This window comes from Chrysemys picta, chromosome 1 (assembly GCF_011386835.1).
Source record: "Chrysemys picta bellii isolate R12L10 chromosome 1, ASM1138683v2, whole genome shotgun sequence".
NCBI lineage: Eukaryota > Metazoa > Chordata > Testudines > Emydidae > Chrysemys > Chrysemys picta.
Genome location: NC_088791.1, coordinates 182,599,359 through 182,621,845, shown reverse-complemented (window position 1 = coordinate 182,621,845; position 22,487 = coordinate 182,599,359). Strand labels below are relative to the sequence as shown.

At 40.3% G+C, this 22,487-nt stretch overlaps 1 protein-coding gene across 1 annotated transcript; it reads right to left on the bottom strand.

Moving 5' to 3' along the window:
- Positions 1 to 19,477: 19,477 nt before the first annotated feature.
- Positions 19,478 to 19,894, bottom strand: LOC135976547 (ribonuclease H-like). Its single transcript, XM_065573059.1, has one exon. It carries the CDS (start codon positions 19,892 to 19,894, stop codon positions 19,478 to 19,480), a length of 417 nt encoding a protein of 138 aa, XP_065429131.1.
- Positions 19,895 to 22,487: the final 2,593 nt, after the last annotated feature.

Here is a 22,487-nt window from a genome sequence, read left to right as displayed (position 1 = left end):
TACTTGGTAAGCATTGCCTAAGTGTAATTTGCTGGCATTCAAGCACAGGTTGCAAAATTGTAGTGGTTTGCTCAATCATGGAAATGGTTCTTTCAGCCACCAAAATCTTACACACCGTGCAAGGCAAAAACTTTGTTTTTAGTTCAGTTATAAATATTACCTTAATAGTATGTTGACCATTAGTTCCTGATCTGAACTAAACAGTTGTTTTAGCATTTTGACCAGCTGAGAAGGTTGCTCAGTAGTAACAGAAAGTACTCTATAGTCATAGTGGTATTCTCAATTCTATGTAATTACAATCAACAGCAGCTCTTTTGGCAGGGCAATTTGAACTCTTCTAGCTGAAGTTTTCACAAGACTCCTGTTTCATTGCTTTTTTACTCTTTAAATTCCAGATCCTTGTTCTGTTACTTTTACAGGATGGTAATTGTGTGTTTCAGCAGTTTCTGTGGGATCTTACTTCTAATCCTATTTTGTCCTACTCAAGCACTCTTTTTGATTAAAAAGTTTTCACAGGATTTAAAGCATTCTGCTGGAATTGTTTGAACTTCACAAAAGGCCAGACTGGTATCTTCACAGCTGTTTCCTCTCAAAGGATTTTAAAACATGAGGTGGTTTCGAATCATCATTGCATAACAAAGGGATTGGAAGTGTAAGGACTTTGAAATGAACTGGCATATAATAGTTAATCTCTGAGAGACAGAAACAAAGAAGTGTCTTGTATGCCAACTAGGAAAAAACAATTCTCTCTTCCATGGAATATACTCAAGCACTGCTCCTCTGAGCAGAACTGAAGGTGCTGTAATAAATGGTGCTGGTGAATCCTCTTGAGTCAGTGTTGTCCTAGTGTGCCAGCATGGTGTTCAAAGCATTGTGCTGTTGGAAGTGCCATCTTTTGGCAAAAGCAAAGGTTGACATCCTGGTCCCTTTGAAGTAAATGGCAAAATTCTCATTGATTTCAGCAGAAGCAGGATTTCACCCAAGAACTGCAGTTCCAGTTTCCTGTGATAATTAATAGCCCATTGCACTTTTTGCACCATTACCCCATTGTGTCTAAAATTCAGTTCAGGTAATTACATTTTATCTACCTACACTCACCCTGCAATTTCAGTTGGTAGGTTGGTGAAACAATTCTACACTCAATTACATCAGCATAAACCTGAAACAACTCCATCAGCTCAGAGAAATTACCCCAAATTTACATCAACAGAACCAAGAGCAGAATTGGTTCAGATATTCTTCTTCACTTGTGCTAAATTTAGTGTAGTATACATACATGCATATAGAAATATGCATGGTAGATAACAGGGAATGGCTAAATACAATACACTAATTGTATACTCCCCTGTAAAATTATATGCATTTGTGAAATATACTGATTCTTTTCCAGAAAGATGTTATTTAAGGGCAGAATATAATTATTATTACCACCACTAAAAGACATGCATTGATTTTTAATTATCCACTCCATACTAAATGTAACTAAGGTGAATCTCTACATTTGTAAAAAGCACTTAGAATCACACGTTTATGAGTGAATGTGATTTATAGTCACATTTTTGTTAAGATAAATGGATTGGTAATTTAGCTCTTGACAAAATACAACATAGCTATAATTTTACTTGTTCCAAGTTGGCATGTATATTTTGTGATGTGATTCTGGCACAAGTTGTGCGTGGTAAGGACCAATATAAATTCAGCATTTAGTACGCTAGTTGTCAGGGTGCCAACTATTATGTGATAAATCCATAAATATGACCTCAGATAAACATTAATAACAAATACTCCAAAATGTCAATACATTAATTTATAATATAGGCTTCAGAAGTTAAATTTCATCATAATTAATAATAAATTTGTAGTCTCAATACATTTTTCTGTTTAATCCCATATTTGGAAAGCCATAATTTCTAAAGCAGATACTTGCATATATTGCACAAGGAGACGATTTAGGCCCACATCTCCAAAAGGACTTGGGTGCCCAACTCTCACTTCAAGCACAAAGCCCTTAGGCACCACAGAGATCCTCAAAATCCCTGTTCATCTACTGCCTAACTCTGGAGGCACCTAAAAATCCAAAAGTGCCTAAATTTTCACTGCAAAAGTGCCCTGGGAGCCTAAGTTTCTGCCACTGGGCATGTGCATAATGACTCAGTGTAGACATCTGGGCACCAATCTCATGCCAAAGCCCCAGAGGGAGCCTCATATCAGAAGATAGGTGTAGCCCTGCCTATCTCACCTGCAGGCCCAATCCAGCAGGTGTTCTCAGAGCATGTCTACTCTGCACAAAACAGAAGAAGAGGAGTGGGCTCTCCCTCATAAACTTAAGCCCAGTGGTTTGGAGCTCATCCAGTATGTGGAAGACCCACTTCAATTTCCCTCTTTGCTGGATGAGGGAGAAAGGGCTGAGCTAGTTTAGGTACCTTGCACAAAGAGAGGGTTCATGGCTTTGAATCTGAAGCAGGGATACAGTCCCTCCTCCAGGTTATGCTTAGGTATCAGGTCCCTCTAAAGGTTTGGCCCAAGGCTGCACCTCTCTTGTTGGTATTCCTTGTCGGGTAGCTTCCCATTCTCAGCAGCCTGACTGTGCCAACAGATGTTATAAGGTGCCTCATGCCTAACTCGGGGCTGTGGATTCCACTGGGTAGCTGGGAGTCTAAAGTTAGGCATTGCAGTGCTAAGCCTACATCTCCTTTGTGAATCTAGAGCCAAGTGTCTGGCAGCTGCTAGGCTTCCATCCACGAGAGGGGGTCTGAGAATGTTCTGGTAAAATTTAGGTTATTTTCTGCATTTTTTCCCCTTCAAGTTACTTAATTTTGGATCCAAAGAACCAGCAATATTAATACACTATGTGTACTTCAAATTCCATCTCTTGGCCCCAAACTTACAACAATATAGAACATATCCAGGTTAGTATGATACAGTAAAGAAGTATTAATAAATGAAACAAAATTAACCAGTCTGACATTTCTCTTGGTGTTTTGTTGCTTATTGTATTCTTCCATTTCTTCTGCCTCTTCCCCCCCCCTCCCCTTCCAATCTTGGACCCATTCTGTTCATTTCTATTCAATTTCTCTCTCTTATTTTTGTATAGTGCTTTATCTTTTTCATTCCTCTTTCTCTCTCCATCTCTCTCCCATCACTTTTCCTTTTTCTTTGGCAAGTTGTTTCTCCTCAATGTAAAACTCCATCCTCAGTTTTCCAGCTGTTTGCTTTCTCCTATGTTTTATTGCAATTTTCCCACTGGTCTCGTCTCATGCTTTATCAGTTTTACCCCTGATTGTAATATCTCTATCCCTCTTGCTCCCACCTCCAAAAGTCCTTCTTGTCTGTCTCAATAATGAGCACAGAGAAAGTGCTCCACAAAGAATAATTAGTAATCACAACAACATTGTGGTCTAGATATTCTCCTCCCTATTTAGTAAATTGAGACAGAAAGATCAAGTCCTTGATCCAGCAAAGCACTTAAGCATATGTTTAACATTAAGGACTTGAGCTGTCACACTGAAGCCAATGGGACTATTTGTGCTTTAAATTAAGCTGATGCTTAAGTGATTTTCTGGATTGGGGCACACATGACATGGCCAAGTTCACATATAACTGACATACTTTATGCTGCAACATTTGACTTTGTTTCTCCGTGGGAGGGGGAGAGAAACAGTGGAGGAGGAAATATCTATCATAGTTAGATACTTTGTGTCTCTGCACACCTGCTGAGAGCAGAGCAAGGCAACTAATTTAGAAGGCTCCAGAAACATCCAGAACAGGGTGTGGCAGTTACTAAACATGCTCAATAGTCATTTATGAGGCTGTCTAGAAAGTTCTCATTGTGGGCAACCAACCTGGCAGTTGATACCCTAGTCACTGTCTGAGAGCTGAGCCAGGGTTTGTGTGGGGGGCGAGGGGAGGCTACAAATACAGGCTTTAAAGAAAGCTCTATGGATTCAGTGGCTGATAGACATATGACCAAGAGATGTGTCTGCTGTGAGATCTGGGTCCCAGTCTTTGTACCACTTTGGGTACAGGTCAGTGCTATTCCAGCTTTATTTACTAGGGAAGTTCTCTGTTAGAATAATGTTTGGTCAACTTCAGTGTGTTTTATGGACCAAGAAGGAGAGCTAGCAGGAAAGCATTTGTTCCCCTAGAGGCTACAGAGCCTGCAGAACTTACATTTAGATATCGGCTAACTGTGCTGAACTGGAACACTGTCATCAGTTGGAGAGAGAATCGGGCAGCACTTAGTGAAGTGAGGGTTTCTGAATTCTTGCCTGATTTAGTTGAGCTTATGGGGAGAAGATGGTGCCTTCTAGGGTGACAGCCTCACAGAGATCCCGGGAATTGATATTTTACATGCCGAGCTGAGTCCCTGTAACACTGGATACAGGCTACAGACTTCCATTTCACCAGCAACGGAGATCAGCCAGCTATTAATGCCAGAGTCTGAAATGCTGCTAGTTGAACAGGGCTCTGAAAGGACTGAGATGCTGCCATTTCTCAAGCTCTGAAGAGGTTACACTGCATATTACGGTTACACTACAAAGACAGAAGTCATCTCAGAGGGGATCAAAAAAGATTGTGTTTTGATGTGAATGCCAAAGTATGGAAAATGTTATGTTGAAACCTTGTGTCTGAATATTGGTCTCAGAAACAAAAGGGGGAAGACTGGAAAAGGAACACCAGTAGATTTACCATCTAATAGCTTTTGTTTCAATGTGATTCATGGTATTCCAAACATATACAATATTTTATACTATTTAAAATGCATTTAATTTTTTGTTTTACTAAGCCCGTATATGGTGCTCTCTCTTTGATATTGACTGGGAATTATTACCATCCATTTTATCAGGGTTTTACATACAATAGCACTGAGTTTTAACTCTGTGTAAGGCTTTTTGAAAGAGGCCTGAAAAGATTTTGTGCTTCAGCAAAGCATTAAGCTGAGTTGCAGGAAGAAGGGGAGTGTATAGTTATACAGAATATTGCCTGAGCTTCCCCCACCCACTCTTGTGAATAGAGGAAGTCATAGTAACAATTAGAACACAGGATGCCCTTTCCTCCACACCCACGGTTAGTCTACTGGACCACGCTGCATCTGCTCCAGCCACACAGGCTGCTCTTTGGGACCCTGATTCAAAGCCCATTGGAAGTTTTTACATTAACTTCATAGTGCTTTGGCTCAAACCCCAAAGAAACATCATAGTCTGGGTTCCTCCCCAAAAATCCAAGGAACCTTAGCTATGGATTTCACTAGCTAGCAAGGCCTGGGGTTTGTTTGAGACCATAAAACATGGAGTTTGTGGAGACAAACTTCCCATAGCAATAATCATTTTGTATCTCCAAGGTTATCTTCAGAAGGAAAAGGACTAGAAACTGATTCTTTTTCAATAGAAACTTATTCAATAGAAACTGAGGGAAGCCTTGCTAGGATTAGCAGAGCCCCAAAGACCAGCTGGGCTAGCACTACCTTCACAAACTTCTCTTAATTTAATCTGGAGGTGTCTGTAAATATGCATGAGGACCAGGATTTCACTCCAAGTGTCTTTGTGCCAGATTTTTCAAGGTATTTTGAATGGGTTTTTCAAAAGTATCTAGGCCCCTAACTGCTATTGATTTGAATGTATATTAGGCACCTAGGTACTTTTGAAATCCCATTAAGTGCCTAAATGCCTTTAACAATCTGGTCTATAGGGCAACTTTTATTTTGCTAAAAATGTTTTACACAGACAGTGACTTTGTTTACAATGTATAAATGTCTCTTTGCACCTTTGCAATACCACGACAAATTGTTTATAGAAAAGAACTGGCAATTGATATCCATGATAACCACCCACTCACAGCATCTGTCAAAACAACAGTGGACAGGTGCTTAGCAGAAAAGAGCAGTAAAATTGCTTTTCAAGACATGCTACTGGCAAACAGAATAATACAGGATAAGAAATCCAGTGAAAGTGAATAAGTGCTCAAAAGGAATGTGGAATAAATTAATAAGCAATACATTCAACCTAAAATATCATTGTGACTGAAGTAGTTATTGGAAGTTCTGATCTACCTGACTTCCAAATGGACTACTGGCTGAATAGATGCTGAGGGATACCTCTGTGACCCAACAGGGATGCTAAAGATTCCAGAAAGACCACATATGATAATAGAACACAGGCAAAAGTGTGGGATGTGCACAGATGGCTCTCCTTCAGGTTCAGCCTTGTAATGACCACAGGCATAATATTGCCTGGACCAAAATTAATCTTTATGCAGTGAAAATAAAATAATAAAAAAAAAATAAAAACTTTCCCCCACACCTAAAACTTGGTACAAATTCTGAAATGTTGTGCGTGCACACACACACACACACACACACACACACACACACACACACACACACACACACACACACACAGGAATGGTGTCTCTTTAATCTACTAGAAGTCTCTGAGTTTGGTAACAAAATAGTAAATAAATGAGAACTGGCTGATAGAATGTATTTGAACTGTCCAAAAGACTTTGAAAAAGTTCCTCACACCAGGCTATTAAGGAAACTTTGGTAAAGTCACAGAGTGGCAAAAGGAAAAAGTGGAGTCTCTCCCCTCCCTGCTGCCACTGCCACACAAAAATGCAAACCAAAACCATAACACCCTTAGACATAATTAATTCTATTGTATTCAGTGGCCCAAAAGGAAAGAAGAAAAAGGTGGAGATGGGGGTGGGGAATCCAAAAATCCAGTGTTTTGAACATTTTTTTATTTTTGACAACCAAATAAAAATGAAAATTTTGATCCAATTCAAATCAAGAGGAAGACAATTTGATTTCAAAGATTTTTTGGTTCACAATATTTTGTTTAAAGTGTTTTTTTTTTAAACCATCTCTACTGGAAGCGTGATAAAGCCATTATATAAAAATCAAAGACCACCTTCACCTGGAATACTTTCTTCATTACTTGTCAACCTATCCAAGAATTTATAGCAAAAATGGAGGGGGTTCAGAGGTGGACAACTATACTATTTAGAGGCATGGAGATACATATGTATGAGGAAAGAATGAAAAGAATGGATCTGTTTTGTTTAAAGGAAAGAGTAATAAGATGAAACATGTTCAAGCTATTCAAAATAATAAATGCTATGGAGAAAGTACATCGGCTTCTATTTATGGTTTTTATTAATAAAAGAATGAAATTGAAAGGCAACAAATTTTGCAGTATTCTCTAGTGACAGCCCAAAGTATCACATTAAGTTTATTGTAAATAACATTTAAAAGCATAAAAATAATGTTTTTTTCTTTTTGAGGGTGCAAAGTACAAAATAATACATATTACGGTGGAGAGGAAAAATCAGTGAACCTCAGAAAAAATCACACAATCGGAAGAACTATAAAAGATTGATTTGCTCCCTCATAAACTTGTATGTGACTCTGATTGAATGTAGCCCCAAATGGGAGAGGAACAGTCTCACAGTACTTAGGGAGTTTTAGGAGAAGACGAAGTGGAATGATTAGAAAGGAAATTTGAAAAATATAGGAAGTAGCACATTCAATCTGAGAAGAAATACCACTGGTGACACCTTCTTGTACACTGCAGCTCTGAAAAGTATTCATCAATAAACTACCAGCAACCATTAACTAACAAAACAAATATGACGTGTCCAGAGTAGAAAGTTCTCCCAGCCCTCTCCTCCAATTACAGAAATACAGAGACAATCATTTGAACTTAACAAAAGAGGTGGTTATGGTGGTGACCCATCTTCTCCTTCCTTCTTCTATTTTCAGATTTAGTCTGGATTACAGATCTATGGAAAGCAACAACCTTCGGAACACATCTCCCTTCAGTTTGAGTGTTTGGAAAAAATAAATAGAGAACCTGGCAACATAGTTTGCAATAATTATAACTAAAATGAAGGCAGAGGTTACAAAAATGTTCTCAATTACTCAGAAAGAGGTAGCTCCTATAGGGACACCTTCTAAATCCACTAGTCCTCCTCCCGCTGGCAGTGGAGCTCTTGCTGGAGCTTCATTGCCATTGGTAGGTCCCTGTCACTGCTTCATAGGAGAAAGGGGACCTGGGAGAGAAAGTAAAAGCCAGATTTCTGCACAGAAATTTGAGTTGATAGCAGACACCACTGTGATGAAGAACAACCTTTCCTCTCTTTCCTCCACTCTGTTTCCTCCCCTGCCTGTCCCGTCCCCCTACACATCTGTAGCATGGAGATCTCAGGAAAGTAAAAGGTAGGGTGTCAGAAGCAGAATGTCTTTGATTTAAACTGAGCCAAAGCAATTTCTTGTGGGGAGAAACAAGCCACAAAGGTGGATGAAAAAATCATTTAAAAAAACCCCTCAAACTCTTGGATTAATGTTCAGAGGAGAAAAGACCACTACAAGAGTGGGGAAAAAAAGGGTGGCACAAATCTGATATTCACAAATAAGGTAAACTCAGAAATAACTATCAATGCTTGAATTCATTCACCCAAACTATTGATCAAATATATGCTTTATCCTCACAAAGAATTTGCATGGGGGAAAGATTGAGACTTTCCATAATCATATGTTACTAGAGAGAGAGAGAGAGAGAGAAGCCAGTGAACTATTAAAGGAAACTGGTTTGTGATCCAGGAAAGAACTTGGAAGATATTTGGAAATCAATCTCTAAATAATGGAAAGGAAAGGTCTCCTGTAATATTGTTATACTAATCAATGCATTTATAATTCTCTCCTAGACTCCATAACAAAGCTATAGGAGGACATATTGAGGAATGAAATTCGACACTTTCTCACCAAACGTAGATAATATTTTTTTTCAGTATATTCTTGGTTATCAGGAAATTAACCTCACTCAGAAGAAACAAATTTAAAATGAGAGAAATGTCTTGAGTCCTCAGACCTGCCCAATGTTTGATGAGGTGGCTGATACCACTGGTCCCCTGGCAAAGAGTGCATCACTGTGTTTGGATAAAGAACATCTGTCAGAGACACTTACATTTCTTACCTCAATAAATAAAGTTGTGCATTACAGCAGCCTTCAAAGCTGCTGGGTTGCTTGTACAATTTTCTGGTCAAATCCAATTTCTGATTTATGCCAGTGCAGGCAAACTTCTCTCCATTGTGTAACATAGATGAAGTTGTTCGAGAGCTTTTATACTGTCCTAATCTTCATAGAATAGTTTTGCTATGATCTTCTATACTGAAGATTAAGAAACAGTGGAGAGAGACCACAATCAAGACCTTGGCTTTTTGAACCCCAGGACACAGATATAAGAAAACTATAGGATGTCAGAAAAAAGAGGGGTTTCTAGAAGTTTTATGTTCTACAAAGTCCTCATTCTCCCAGACGAAGAGGTTATGCTTCACAGAGTTCAAGAGATGAGCACTATTTTGAATCAACCAGTAAAATTTCTAAAGACTGTATGTTTGATCAGACCTTTTGATTCAACCACTTTGCTGTCAGTAAGTCAAATACTAAATGTACCTCTCAACTTAGAAACTGAAGTAACCAGAGAGAATTCATTACTGTCTAGATATTTGGAAACCTCTAAATCCACAAATTTCAGTGATAAATTAGGTTGCAGAAGCACTAAAACGTCCATTTATCAAAAATCCTATTCAGACCATAATCCCAAAACAGTTACAGTTGGATACTGGGCCGGCTCCAGGCACCAGGCAACCAAGCACGTGCTTGGGGTGGCACCTGGTAAGGGGCGGCCAATCTTGGGGTGGCGGGGGGCAGCGCGGCGCGGCGCTTGGTGGGGGGTGGTTCCGGTGGCGCAGCGCTCGGCAGAGGGTGGTCAGCAGCGCGGCGCTCCGCGGGCAGGTGTTTGGCGGCGTGGCGCTTGGCAGGGGTTTCGGTGGCGTGGCGCTCCACGGGGGGCGGGGGTGTTCGGCAGTGCGGCGGGGAGGCGGGGGCTGTTTGGTGGCGCAGCGCTTGGCAGGGGGTGTTCAGCGGTGCTCCGCTCAGCAGGGGGTGTTCAGCGGCGCTCTGTGTGGGGGGCTTCAGCAACGCAGTGGGGGGGCGGCGGTTGTTCGGCGGCGCTCGGTGGGGGGGGTTCGGCAGCGCGGCACTCGGTGGGGGGGTGTTACGGTGAGGCAGCATTTTTTTTTGCTGCTTGGGGTGGCAAAAAAGTTAGAGCCGGCCCTGGTTGGATATGGATTCAATAAAACACTACATTTTGAAATGATGGAGGTGCAGAGATCAAATGCAAAATGTTCCTCTTTTAAAAGACTTGGTTAAGTTGTTTATTCACACACACATACACAAACAAACAAACCAAATTCCTTTGGAGACTTATATCTTGTTGTAAATTTTACTGTGTTAAATACATTCACAGATGGCCCAGTGAAGTTCTATAAATATGTTACAGATTTATTGAAAAACAAGATCCCCACAGAAAATCAAAGACATTGCAAAGTAGTTTTCTTTTAATTTGCAAAAAAAACAGTAAAAAAGTTGTAGGTTTAAACTAAATATACCTAATGGTTCCATTTAGCTCAAATGTACTGATATGCAGGCCAGGATCTTTTTTTTTTTTTTAATAGAAACCCAGGACATTTCTCCCCTCTATTACACCAGTGGAAATCTGAAGTAACTCTGTTCATTCACGTGACTAAATCAATTAAATTACTCCAGAGTAACTGAAAACAAAATTAGAGTAACAGAATCTCTCTCTTTGCTTGGCCTTCAGATATTCTCTAAGGTAGTCTTACACTGTCCTGTTGACCCCAATTCATCAAAGCATTTAAGCACATGCTTACAGTTAAGTATGTGCTTACATCCAATTAAAGTCAATGTGCTAAAGTGCTTCACTGTATAGGGGTGATTTGATTAATGAATGCCATTGTTACTAGCCACATTTCTGTCTCCTACCCTCCAATTTATTAGCTAGCTCTGTCTCCAGACTACATTTAAATTAGCAAATAAAATCATATCATCTGCTTTACATTAGATCTCATCTGGTGTCTTCTGAATTACAGAAGAAGGTCTGTATCCTGAAATGTGCCCTCAACTTCCATTGAAGTCTGTCCAATTTATATAAATTATTAAAAATTGACTAACTTCATTGGGAGTTCAAGTGTTCAGTACCTGGCAGGATTTAGCCTTAAGAGAGAATCAATTCTTTTATAGGGTGGTAGCCTCCACTTCTATTGATTTCAAGGACTTCCAACCAAATAACTTTTACTATACCTCAACTGGTCCTGATAACAGTCCATTTTTTCAGACACTTCCATATCCCATTTTTCATTTACCTCCAGGATTCCAGCCAAGTCTCCCTCCCTCCTTGGTACCAGGTCTTGTCCTGCAGGTCTTCATTTCTCTTTGGTTGAGTCAAATATATCAACTACTTCTGAAATTGCTCCACCTATCCTCTCCCCAAAAACCAATCAGCCTTAAAGGGGTAGCACTGACTCAGCATGAAACAAAACATGAAACCAAAAATATTTATTTCAGTCAGGAAGTTTTAAATCCAAAGGGTGAACACCCAAACCCATAAAAAACAATGGTGATTTTGCCATTGATTTCAACAGGGCCAGGATTTTATCCATGCCATTGTTGTGTTCCATTGCAATAGATGTCCTTATTCACCAGTATTTTTTCAAGCAATTACCATGACCTATATGAGCATATGGTGTATAGATTTATACAGAACCAGATTCTGGCCTTCCCACCTACCTGCCTTGCACTTCGTAGTAAAGGGGGATTTGATTAATAGCAATATAGATAGTTGGGTTTGTGATGACTGGGAGAGCTGCATGATGAATTGCCTGCTGGGTATGAAAGTTGCACAGCTCTGAAGACATCTTATGTGCGGTGCTGGGGAGGAGTCGGTGGTACCAATGACAGAGGGAAAGGTAGGAGAGAGAGGACCTGGAAGAGACATTAAAGTCACTAGGTAAGAGATTAAAGTCTGGGACCTCCCTGGTAGCAATCTCTGAAATGCTTCCAGATTCATGTCCAGGGCCATTTGGACAGACTGAACTTCAGGGTCTCAATGTGTGGATGAGAAGATGGTGTTTGGAGGGCCGATTTAGGCTTATTAGGAACTTGGGAAACTTTATAAAGGAGGATCCTGTACAGGAAGGATGGGCTTCACCTAAACCAAAACACAACCAAGTTGCTGACATGTAAACTTAAAAAGGTCATAGAGGAGTTTTTAAATTAATGGCTAGGGGAAAGCCAACAGATGTGGAGGAGCACACAGTTTGGACAGAGACATCTCTTAGAGGAGGATTCATTAAAGGGGATGCTCTATATCCTAGTAAAGAAGAGATTATACAAGTTGATGAAGTACATGTAGGAAATGAAGAGAAAAAGTCAAATGAAAAAAGTGCTCCTTTCAGTTACATCCTCAGATTTGTCACCAAAAAAGAATGGCTCAGGTGTGGGATTTTCCTTCACATCTTCTGCAGAGAAAACCCCTTTTAACAGACCAGAGGGTAGACTCTGGAAAGTAAGCACAATAGCCATAGTATAACAAATAAAATAGAATTAAGGTTCATGAGTGTATATGCTTGGGATAATAAAGTTGGATGTCTGTGTCTGTGTTGTCACTATCTATACCATTTAGTGTTTAATTAAAATTGCTGTCAGCATCCTACCTGTGATTGATTACTTCATGTAGAACATAATCACTTAAGCCACCTCCAACTGTATGACACTACACTATTGGGTACTTTAATATGTATGCTTATGCAAATAGAATTTGTGTTTATGTTCTCGATCTATAATTTTAAGATCTATTGTATTAAGGAATATCAGTACAATAAATAAAGAATATTTTGTTTTCAAAGATTACTGCCTGAGTGTCAATCTTTTGAGTGGAAGCCTGTATCCGTATCCTCCCAAGGGTGAACAGAGATAGTCTGTTCTGCAGAGATTCCTGAAGGGCACAGGGGAACCCCTGGTAATACCTTTGCAATTCCTCTAGGGAGGGCCATCTCCTTTCACCTACCAAAACAGACAATTGAGTTACTGAAATAGGCAAGCCATTGTAAGGGTGCATTGAGTCTGTTTTAGAGGGTAAAAGGGATCAACAGCTTCCATATGAGGAGAGATTAAAGAGATTGGGACTGTTCAGACTCAAAAAGAGATGACTAATGGGGGATATGACAGAGGACTATAGAGTCATGAATGGTGTGGAGAAAGTGAATAGGGAAGTGTTATTTACCACTTCACACAACACGAGAACTAGTGGTCACCCAATTAAATTAATAGGCAGCAAGTGTAAAACAAACAAACTTCTTCACATAACACACAGTCAACCTGTGGAACTCATTGCCAGGGATGATGTGAAGGTCAAAACTATAACAGGGTTCAAAAAAATTAGATGCATTCATGGAGGATAGGTTCATCAGTGGACTTATTGAAGATCGGCCAGGGATGAGTCAGGGATAGCCCAGGTTGTCCTTTGGAGTAGGGGGCAGCCTGGGAAGACAAGGGAGTCCCAGGGAGTCAGGGAACTCCCCTGGCATAGAAAGGGGAAGTTTTACAGGGTTGCCAGTCTCCAGTGGAGTGGGGAGCCTGGAAACCCTGGGAACCCTGGCTTGAGGTGGGGCTTCCAGGGCTTCCAAGTTCCCTGCTGCAGAGCCAGGAGCCTAGACCCTGAAAGTCCCTGCCAGACCCAGGGTTCCCACGGCTTCCTCTGGGGAAGGAAGCCTTGGTGTCCCTGACTCTGAGGTAGTCAGTATTGCAGGGCTGACCCAGAACTGCAGACCCTGGGAGATCTGGGATCCCAAGCAGTCAGCCAGTTGATCTGGCAGGAAAGCTGCTTTTGTTTTGCTGGAAGTTCACTGAAATCAAACTATTTATTAACAAAACACTTTGGTTTCAATGCATCAGCATTTTCTGATGAAACCCAGTTTCATCGGAAAATTGCTAACCTGCTCTTCTTTGAGTGTCTGGGGAGGATACCAGCCAGTCAGCCTAAGGGCTGATCTATTTCCTGTAATGAGTCTATATCCCTCGCATTGTGCTCATTCACTCAAAGTAAGGTGCTGATGACCTGTTAATGCTCTATAGTTCCATAATTTTACTGTAGGATTTGTACTGTAATCCTTTTGTAAGCCAAATATTTAAGATATTCCAATGCTACAATACTCCACTCTGGAGTGACTAGAAAATCCTGTGCTTGGAAACTTCTCTATCCTCCTTACTTTTCCATTGAAAATAGCTTTATAGTGAAGATTACTTCTAGTAATGCAATTTCACCAAATGCTTGAAAGTACCTTTCGGGCTAAGCTTATTAACTTTTATATAAGTTTTGGTTTGATGTTTAGTTTTATTGCAACTATGTCCATAGACTCTACAGTGTTTAGGTATGCTTCAGGCTAGTGTTCTATACTTTAAAACATCTAACAAACTGATTTTATATCCCTGAGACACTCTAATAGCTGAAAAGAAATTCTGCAATGTACACATCAAAAAATATGGACAGATTTCAGGAATGGCCTTCAAGCAAATCTAAATCTGTCTGAAAGCTTCATATGTGCATTTACATTTCTACAGCTATGTACAGCCTATCAGGACTGGGCTTTCTGTTTAGTTATCTATCCTCACAAGCAAAACAATTTTTACTTTGAGTAGAGAGTTATCTTAAAAGGCAGGGGAAATACTGTGTGTTGTTGACCTTTGTAAAACTGGGTAACATAAGATTTTGGAAGCAATGCATATGCTTCTGAAGAATTTCAGCGAGGTTAATCACAAGGACCCTTTACCAGTCCCTGTGTCCTTCATGCCCAAATTGCCAGAGGACAAACAACAAAACACTTTTTATACATCACCTTCATCCAAAAGTTGCATGGGGTGTTCTACACTAACAATATCATTTTTTTCAAACAATCAAAAGCAGCATCAAATATAGATTTCTGTAGCTCTAAATACTGAGACAAATTGAGCAATTCAAACAACAATTGGAATGCAGTTCCATAATCACAAAGCTTAGTTGCTAAAAGACATAGCACCCGGTGGCTTAAGGTTATATCTCAGGCAGACTAAATAACCCTACTAGTTCTGGCCTCAAGAACAACTGGGAATATATGGATTTAAAAGATCTGACAGATATATTAGGCCACAGCCACTGCTGAGTGTCTTAAAAGTAGGCAATAAAACCTTAAAATGGATATAGAATTTTACAGGGAGCCAGTGTAAAGACTGTAAAACCAGGAGTGTTTTTTTGAACCTCTGAGGATCTGTAAGAATGGGAGCAGATGCATTCTGCAGACCTGCATCTTGGACATGTTGTCATCAGGAACTCCTGGTGAAACAGAATTACAAAAATCAAGCCTGGAGAAAACAGAAAGTGGTGTCCCTGCTTCAAGTCCCGTTTGCTAAACAAAGGCATTAGGCTGATGATATATAATAGAAGCCAAATCTTTATCCCAAAGCAAAGGCCTAATAAATGGTCTATGAGCAGGGAATTGTTCAAGGAGTCTGAGCTGTGTCAGAATTCCCTTCCTCAGCTTGGCAGCAGAGCCCTAGAGCATCCATGCAACTACCGTATAGCTGTTAATGCATACGCTGACCTTCCACAGTCTCTGTGTTTTGCTGTTCTGCCCCTTTGTCTGGGGTAAAATTATAGAAAGGGAGACAAACTCTACCCAGTCCTTTTCCGGTCTGCCCCTCCCCACCGCCCCCGCCCTCTGAATTCTCCCTCCAGGAGGCTTAATACAGAGCTCAGTCAGCTCCACGCCAAACAAAGGTCAAGGAGGCTTCTAGTAAGATCTCTTCACACATACCCATCTCTGCAAAGCAGAGCTACATGGGGTCCTCTGCATTCCTGGCTTTCTCTAGTTATTCCTGGGATGGGGGACTTAGTCCTTAGCGTGGTAGAAAGAAATTCTGGACACAGAAAAGAGGTACAACTCTACAGATAAATCAGATGAGAATATAACTCAGCTTCTGTACACACAGAGACTGGTTTAAAAGAAAATCAAATGCGATTGGTGGGGTGTAAACCTCACTCAGGAAGTTCTTAAAACCAATTAACAAAATTTCCATTTTATTTGGATTAAGTTTAATTAAATGATGCAACATCCACCACTGCCTGTCTCAGGGAATTAATAGATCATTTTACTTGTTTTTCCTGAATGAGTCTAGCATTATCCTCACATGCACATGTAGTACTGCAATGCAATCTAAGTTACTTTGTACAAGATGAATATTACTTTTCCACGCAAGGCTCATAAATCACTGGGAAGCAATGGTTATCTCCGCCTACTGTACTAAATGTTTTGTAGTGAAAATTAATTAAAACCATCTATTTAAATGTTTAATTGTTTTGATACAAATTACAAGTTGTGTTTTCTGTCTGTTGTAAATCCTATACCCTTCTGTTCTTTCCTCTGTGGTATTTATATTGAAACACAATTATTCACATAAGCGTTTGCCTTGCAGCACTAGAGACATATGCTTCAAATATTTCCCCTGTTCACGATAATATGACATGTGGACTTGTTTGTGTTTCTCATCCTTCCAGGTGATGGGGTGGGTCCCAGTTTACCCTCCGGGGGTTTCTGGTCATCCACTTGACACATTCTTCGGCCGATGGATACTCCTTTTCTAGGCTGACACCTCCCTAACCATCCATGTATATCAAGCATTCATCAGCATACATTCCATCCCTTAACCATATTTTAATTTACTGTCTCCACCATTTTCGGAGTGTGTGCTAATTCATTTGAGACTCCCGGCCCTTTAATTACAGAGGGTGGGGGTCTGTCCTAGGAGCCATTGAATGAAGTGAAAGTCACTTAACAGCTTATAGTGTTTGTTTACATTGTATAACAAAGTCAGTTAACTTGTTTGTAAGTTTTACATAGTAGTCACAGGATAGATATAATCAATGGTTTCTACAGACAGTAGCTTACAAGTTTTAACAGAAGACCCAAGAGATTTTTGTACTTGGTGAAACTGTTGGATTTTAAAGTGTGGGGGCCAAATTATGAGGGGGTCACTGTCTCTTGGGGGAATCACTGTTAGTACCTTCTTTAATATCCCTACATAATCCCCCTTTTGACACTACGATATTTATATAATCGTTAGTGTCACTTTCTTTTTAACCTGTTTGAGAGAAGGTACTGTGAGGCAACGTGTTTGTGATTCCAATTTAGCATACATTCTGTTTATCTGAAAACACATGCCATTCATACCAATTATACAAATACAATTTAATATCAAGACTACTATCAAGGGGTGTAGCATTACTGATAGGATGCCAGTGGTAGTCGGGGACCATCCAGAGAATCATTTACATTCATCTACTGGGGAGGTTGCTAACACTCCCATCCTCCCAAAATACTTCCTCCCATGAGTGGATACATACACATTGTCCATTGTACAATACTTTGGTGTCATTATCCAATTCATCCCACATACATGATTCCAATGAAACATCTTTACTACAAGGCTCTGGGGCAACCGGTAAGGTGAGTCATACCCACTTTTGAGGAGTCCATTCGGTACAACCTCTAGTGTCCAATAGTTTTCCTCCCTCCCCAGCCCACTGGCTTGAGGTCCGAGGCAGCCAGAATGATCCCATGTGTAATATGGGGAGTGGGCTAACCTTCCATACCTTTGCCTCCAGAGACTGTTGATGTGCTATTTTTACAATTATTTCCCCAATTAACAAGTCTGGTTTCACAGTGCTGGAAACATACTGCATCCAGTCATATTGGTAAGTATCAAACAGAGATCATTTCCTTTGTTTTAACAAATGCATTAAAACCTTAATATTACCCAAAGTTACCCAAAACATTTTGTGTTCCAAAGTAGATAGGGCAAGTATCTGCATTTCAGTGCATCCCATAGCTACAGCCGTTTGCATACAGATCAGTGCTGCTCCTACAACACTCCGCCCCTTGATCTATGATCAGTACAGTACAGTAGTTGTCATTGTAGGGCACAGGTGATCTGTTGTAAACAAACCAAACAATTATAAGCAGGTTGACCAAACACCAGATATAATATAAACAGAAATGCAAACAATTAATTATAATAATTGGGAATACAATAAAACCTAAAACCATTACAATAATTAGGTACATTGACAAATAAAATGAGGTCCAATTTTGATGCTGCAATAGTCATCAAACAATAAAAGTTACTGAGGTTAGGACCTTTTTAATGCAGAATCCCCTATTTCTAACAGTTGTTCTTAAGAGGTTTCTGGGGACCTGAAAGATGGGGGCATACAATTATGGGCCAAGGTCTTACAGGTTATGGGGGCCCAAGAACTACTCTTCAGGGCTTGGGGAACTAGAATACAGAGTGCAGAGAGGAAAGTGTGGAATTAATAATAATACAAGCAAATGTAGCTAACAATACAAATGTATTAATAACAAAAATTAACAACAAAATGACTATTAGAGAACCTAACAAAAAATAAACCTGATGCATTGGGGAACCAAAGTTTTTTTGGACACAAGTGGTGATTGATAAGTTGGATGGAGATGGGGAAAGTAGAGAGGAAAAGACATTTACCCTGTCTAGTGTAGTATTCCCTCTTTTTCTAGACCCAGTGCTAGCACAGGACACCACTAGAGACAGACACAGAACATGCAACACACAACACTGAACACAGACTTTGTCATGACACTATAACCATGGTCTTTTATAACTCTTCAGCTGGTACCAGCTCTCCTGATGTTCTGGTTCAGAGCCTGAAAGATAGAAGCTTGGAAACAAATTAGCACAGTGCTTTCACCCTGGCAGAACCTGCTTGGTCTCTGCCACAGTGTGTTTGGTACTTGGGGCTGCACAAATGCTAATTAAGTGGTGCATTTCTTGTGAATGTAAATCCTCCCTTTCTCTCGATAAAAGGGCGTTAACACTCCATCTAGAAAAAATTTTCTGTTTTTAAAATCTCCAGCCATTTTGCCATGGCCTGGAGATACTTGTCCTGAAGACTGCGGTCTGTATGGGACATGGAGTTTGTGTGAAACCCCTAATGCTTTAAGCAGTAGAGTAAATATGTCTCCCACAAAGGATCCTCCCTTGTCTGCGTCGATAATCTTGGGAGTCCCATATCTGCAAACCACTTCAGAGAATAGTTTCTTAGCGGCTGTGCGGGCGCTATTGTTCCTAGTAGGGAAAGCTTCCACCCAACCTGAAAAGGAATCTGTGATTACAATTAGATATCGAAATCCTTCTTTACTCCTTGGCAATTTATCAATGAAGTCAATTTGAATTCTATGCCAGGGTCCCAGCCTTCTTTGATGTAGCATCTGAGGCTGGTGTGGAGGACAAGCTTTATCTTTGGCACCCTGTATACAATTCCTGACCCATGTATCCACATCATCTCTCATCCCCTTCCATTCTGCCACTTGCTTTAACCTTCCCAGCGTCCCTTCCACTTCTTCATGCATGAACTGATGAGCTATGTTCACCAGTTCCTGCCTTTCAATCCTTCCTGGGACGCGGACTGCTTCTAATACCTTCTTTTCCTGCCTTCGGGTCACTGCTGCTATCCCTTCATAATCTCTGGCTATGGCATCAGCACGGTTATTTCATACTGTTTCAGCTGCAGAGCCTTTTCCGTGTGCCTTGACATGTTTGATTTTAAGCTGGTTGGGATGAGAGGTAACCCAGGCATAAATCCATTTCCATTCATCTATATATGCTATTTTTTTCCCATCTGTGGCTTTCCAATTGTTCCTCTGCCAATCAAACATCCAATATTGCACCCCATTTACACAGTAATTGCTGTCAGCATAGATGTATACAGTTTTGGGACAGTTCTCTGTTTCATATTGTTTTAGGACTGGGTATATGGCATGGAGTTCAGCATGTTGTGCTGAGCCATGATCCAAATACCCCTTTAGTACCTCTTCTTCTAAATTAATGGCTGCATATCTGATTCTCTTTTTACCATGCACCACCATGGAACTGCCATCGGTGTACCAAATATGTCTCTCCTGACCCATGGTATCCAATTCTTCCAGGGGGGGGAGGGGTGCTTGGGCTTGTGCTATCCTCTGTTCTAGTGTGACTGCTGGACATACAGTTTATTTCTCTGCTTTTGCAGCAGAGGCTTGTAAATCTTGGTGCAGTTTTTTATTTTTGCATGTAGCCAATTGAAGGAATACCTTGTTACAGGTCTTCCATAGAAGCCAAACTGCAGCTGCTTCCTTTTGTTTTTACAGAGTTTTCATGTACCCTCGTCAAAGTGGCAGTCTGATTACACAGAGCCATCTTAAGGCTCAGTGTTTCTAGCAGTGCTTCTTTTTGTTTTGTGCACCTCACCCCTGCTGTTGCTTCAGAGGGGCACTGTTAATTTCTTATTCTTTTACTACAGCTTTCATTTGCTATTTTGTTACACATTAAAAACAAAACAAAACTAATTTATCTTAAACCTACAAAACAGGAGTTTTACAAACCAGATGTGTTGGTTTAGGTTCTTAGAACTTTACATATTTCCACAGACAAATAGATACATACACATTTTCTTTCCCTTAACATCTTTTCTACATTGCTGTTTTTACATAGCTGTACATAGATTATATTCCCTTCATACATTTGGGTCAGTTAAGTTTCAATAGAATCCCCTCATGTTTTTAACAAATTTGACTAAATTGTTCACAGTCAAATTATTTCAAATACCTGGATTATTTACAGACATTCCTTTGGAAAAGGGCCCATTTTTCCTGCAGAATGGCTGCAAAGAAACCAAGAATTCCTTTTCTCTTTAACATGGTACTTTTTAACATTTTCACAAAGTTTAACTGCTTAATTCTGTTCAGCCTCTGTACAGTTAACTTTTCAGGGTCTTTCCTTAAATTACTGTTTATCTCCCAAAATAACACCTTTATCAATTAGATTTTACCATTTTAAGTATTGTTCCAGGGATTCATGCCTGCACTTATTGCTTTCTTACTCCTGCCACTATGCCCTTAAGGCTTCCAACCAATTTCTTGCCTGCTTGTCTGGGCCTGATCCTGCTTTTTCCAAAGAACCTTTCCTTTCCATGGGCACAAGCTTTGTTCCACTACCAATTTAGCAAGGAGGGTGGGCTTCTCAACCAGCCCCCACCCTTCCTGGTCCCTTTCCTTAAACATTTCTTTCAATATTGTGAAGTGACCACAATATCACTCACAAGAAAAACAAAACAAAGCAAAACAAACAAACAAACATAAACCACACTACACTGCCCAAACTCCTATATTCTTCAGAGTTTGGTTTAACAGAACAAGATTTGTATTTTATGATTTTAACCCACTTTGGGCCAGAGGGAGAGACGCAAAGCTTCCCTCTGTATTGCTCGGGCTTTTACCACCGAGGGTTCATCCACCAAATATAAAAATCCTTCCCAGGATCAGAGCGAGAAACAGTAAGTTTTCCTCTGTACAGGCTGTTAGGCGGAGGTAGCTGTCATTACAAGCCTCCCACAGCAGCCAGATCCCTGCAGCGTCTCTTTTTGCTACATTTGGGGGTTTACATATGAGGATATAGTGGGCCAATCTATCCTCCAGGTCTGAAATAGAGCAAGCATCTGCAAGGGCTTGTTCAGTCCAAGGACTGTGCCCATATCTCTGAAGGATTTGTTTAAAGGGTGTTATTTCTTTTACAAAAGGTGAGGTTGGAGCTCCTTCAAACTCCATTCCTGTCTCTGAGACTGTTCTCCCTTGTCTTTTCTTAAACATTTTTTTAACACGTGTATAGTTTCCTTTGTCACCCCTGAACCCTTGCAGCGAGTGACACAGCCTAAATTATCTTATCCTGCTACCCCTGATCTCGTTCAGCGAGCAGCTTTACCTTGCCCTATAGGCTCTTGTTACCCCTGATTTCTCAGTGAACACTTTGGATAAGATTAATTGTAGCTTAAAGTTTCTATGAGCTCTTTAAAGAAGCCTCTACCCACCGGAGGTCAGTAGGCTTTGGTTAACCAAAAATAGAACCGCTCTCTATAGAGCCGGCTGTGTGCACACCAATGTTCACAATAACTGAGGCATTTTACCAATATTCCCCCTTTTGCAATTCTCCACCAAAATGTTATACCAATAGAATAAAAACCAGCAGGATCTTATTAAGAGGGATAAGGCAAAGATGCCACATTTATTGTAAATATACTGATAAAGCAAAAGATAAAAGTAAACAACGTTGTTTGACTACTTATTTCTTATACATACACACACATATATATATATATATATATATATATATACACACAGAGAGAGAGAGAGAGAGAGAGAGAGAGAGAGAGAGATTCATTCACACAATCATTCATTCAAGTTCTGTATAGGTGTTATAGTTACCAGCCTAGAAGTTGCTCATGCCAAGTTACTGGCCAGGTATCTTGGTCATGAGGATGGAGCCGAGTCTGTGTCAGGTGCACCTGATGCTCCTGGAGGCTGGCAGCAGAACCAGAGACTCAAAGTCATCAGTCTTTAGAGTCCATTCTTATAGGAATTAGTTCCTATGTTAGTCTATGGGAGCTGTTTCATCCTGCTGTTGCTGACTCAATCAGCAGATGGCACATTCCTGTCCAAAGTGGCACATTCCTGGTGGCTCCACAGTGTC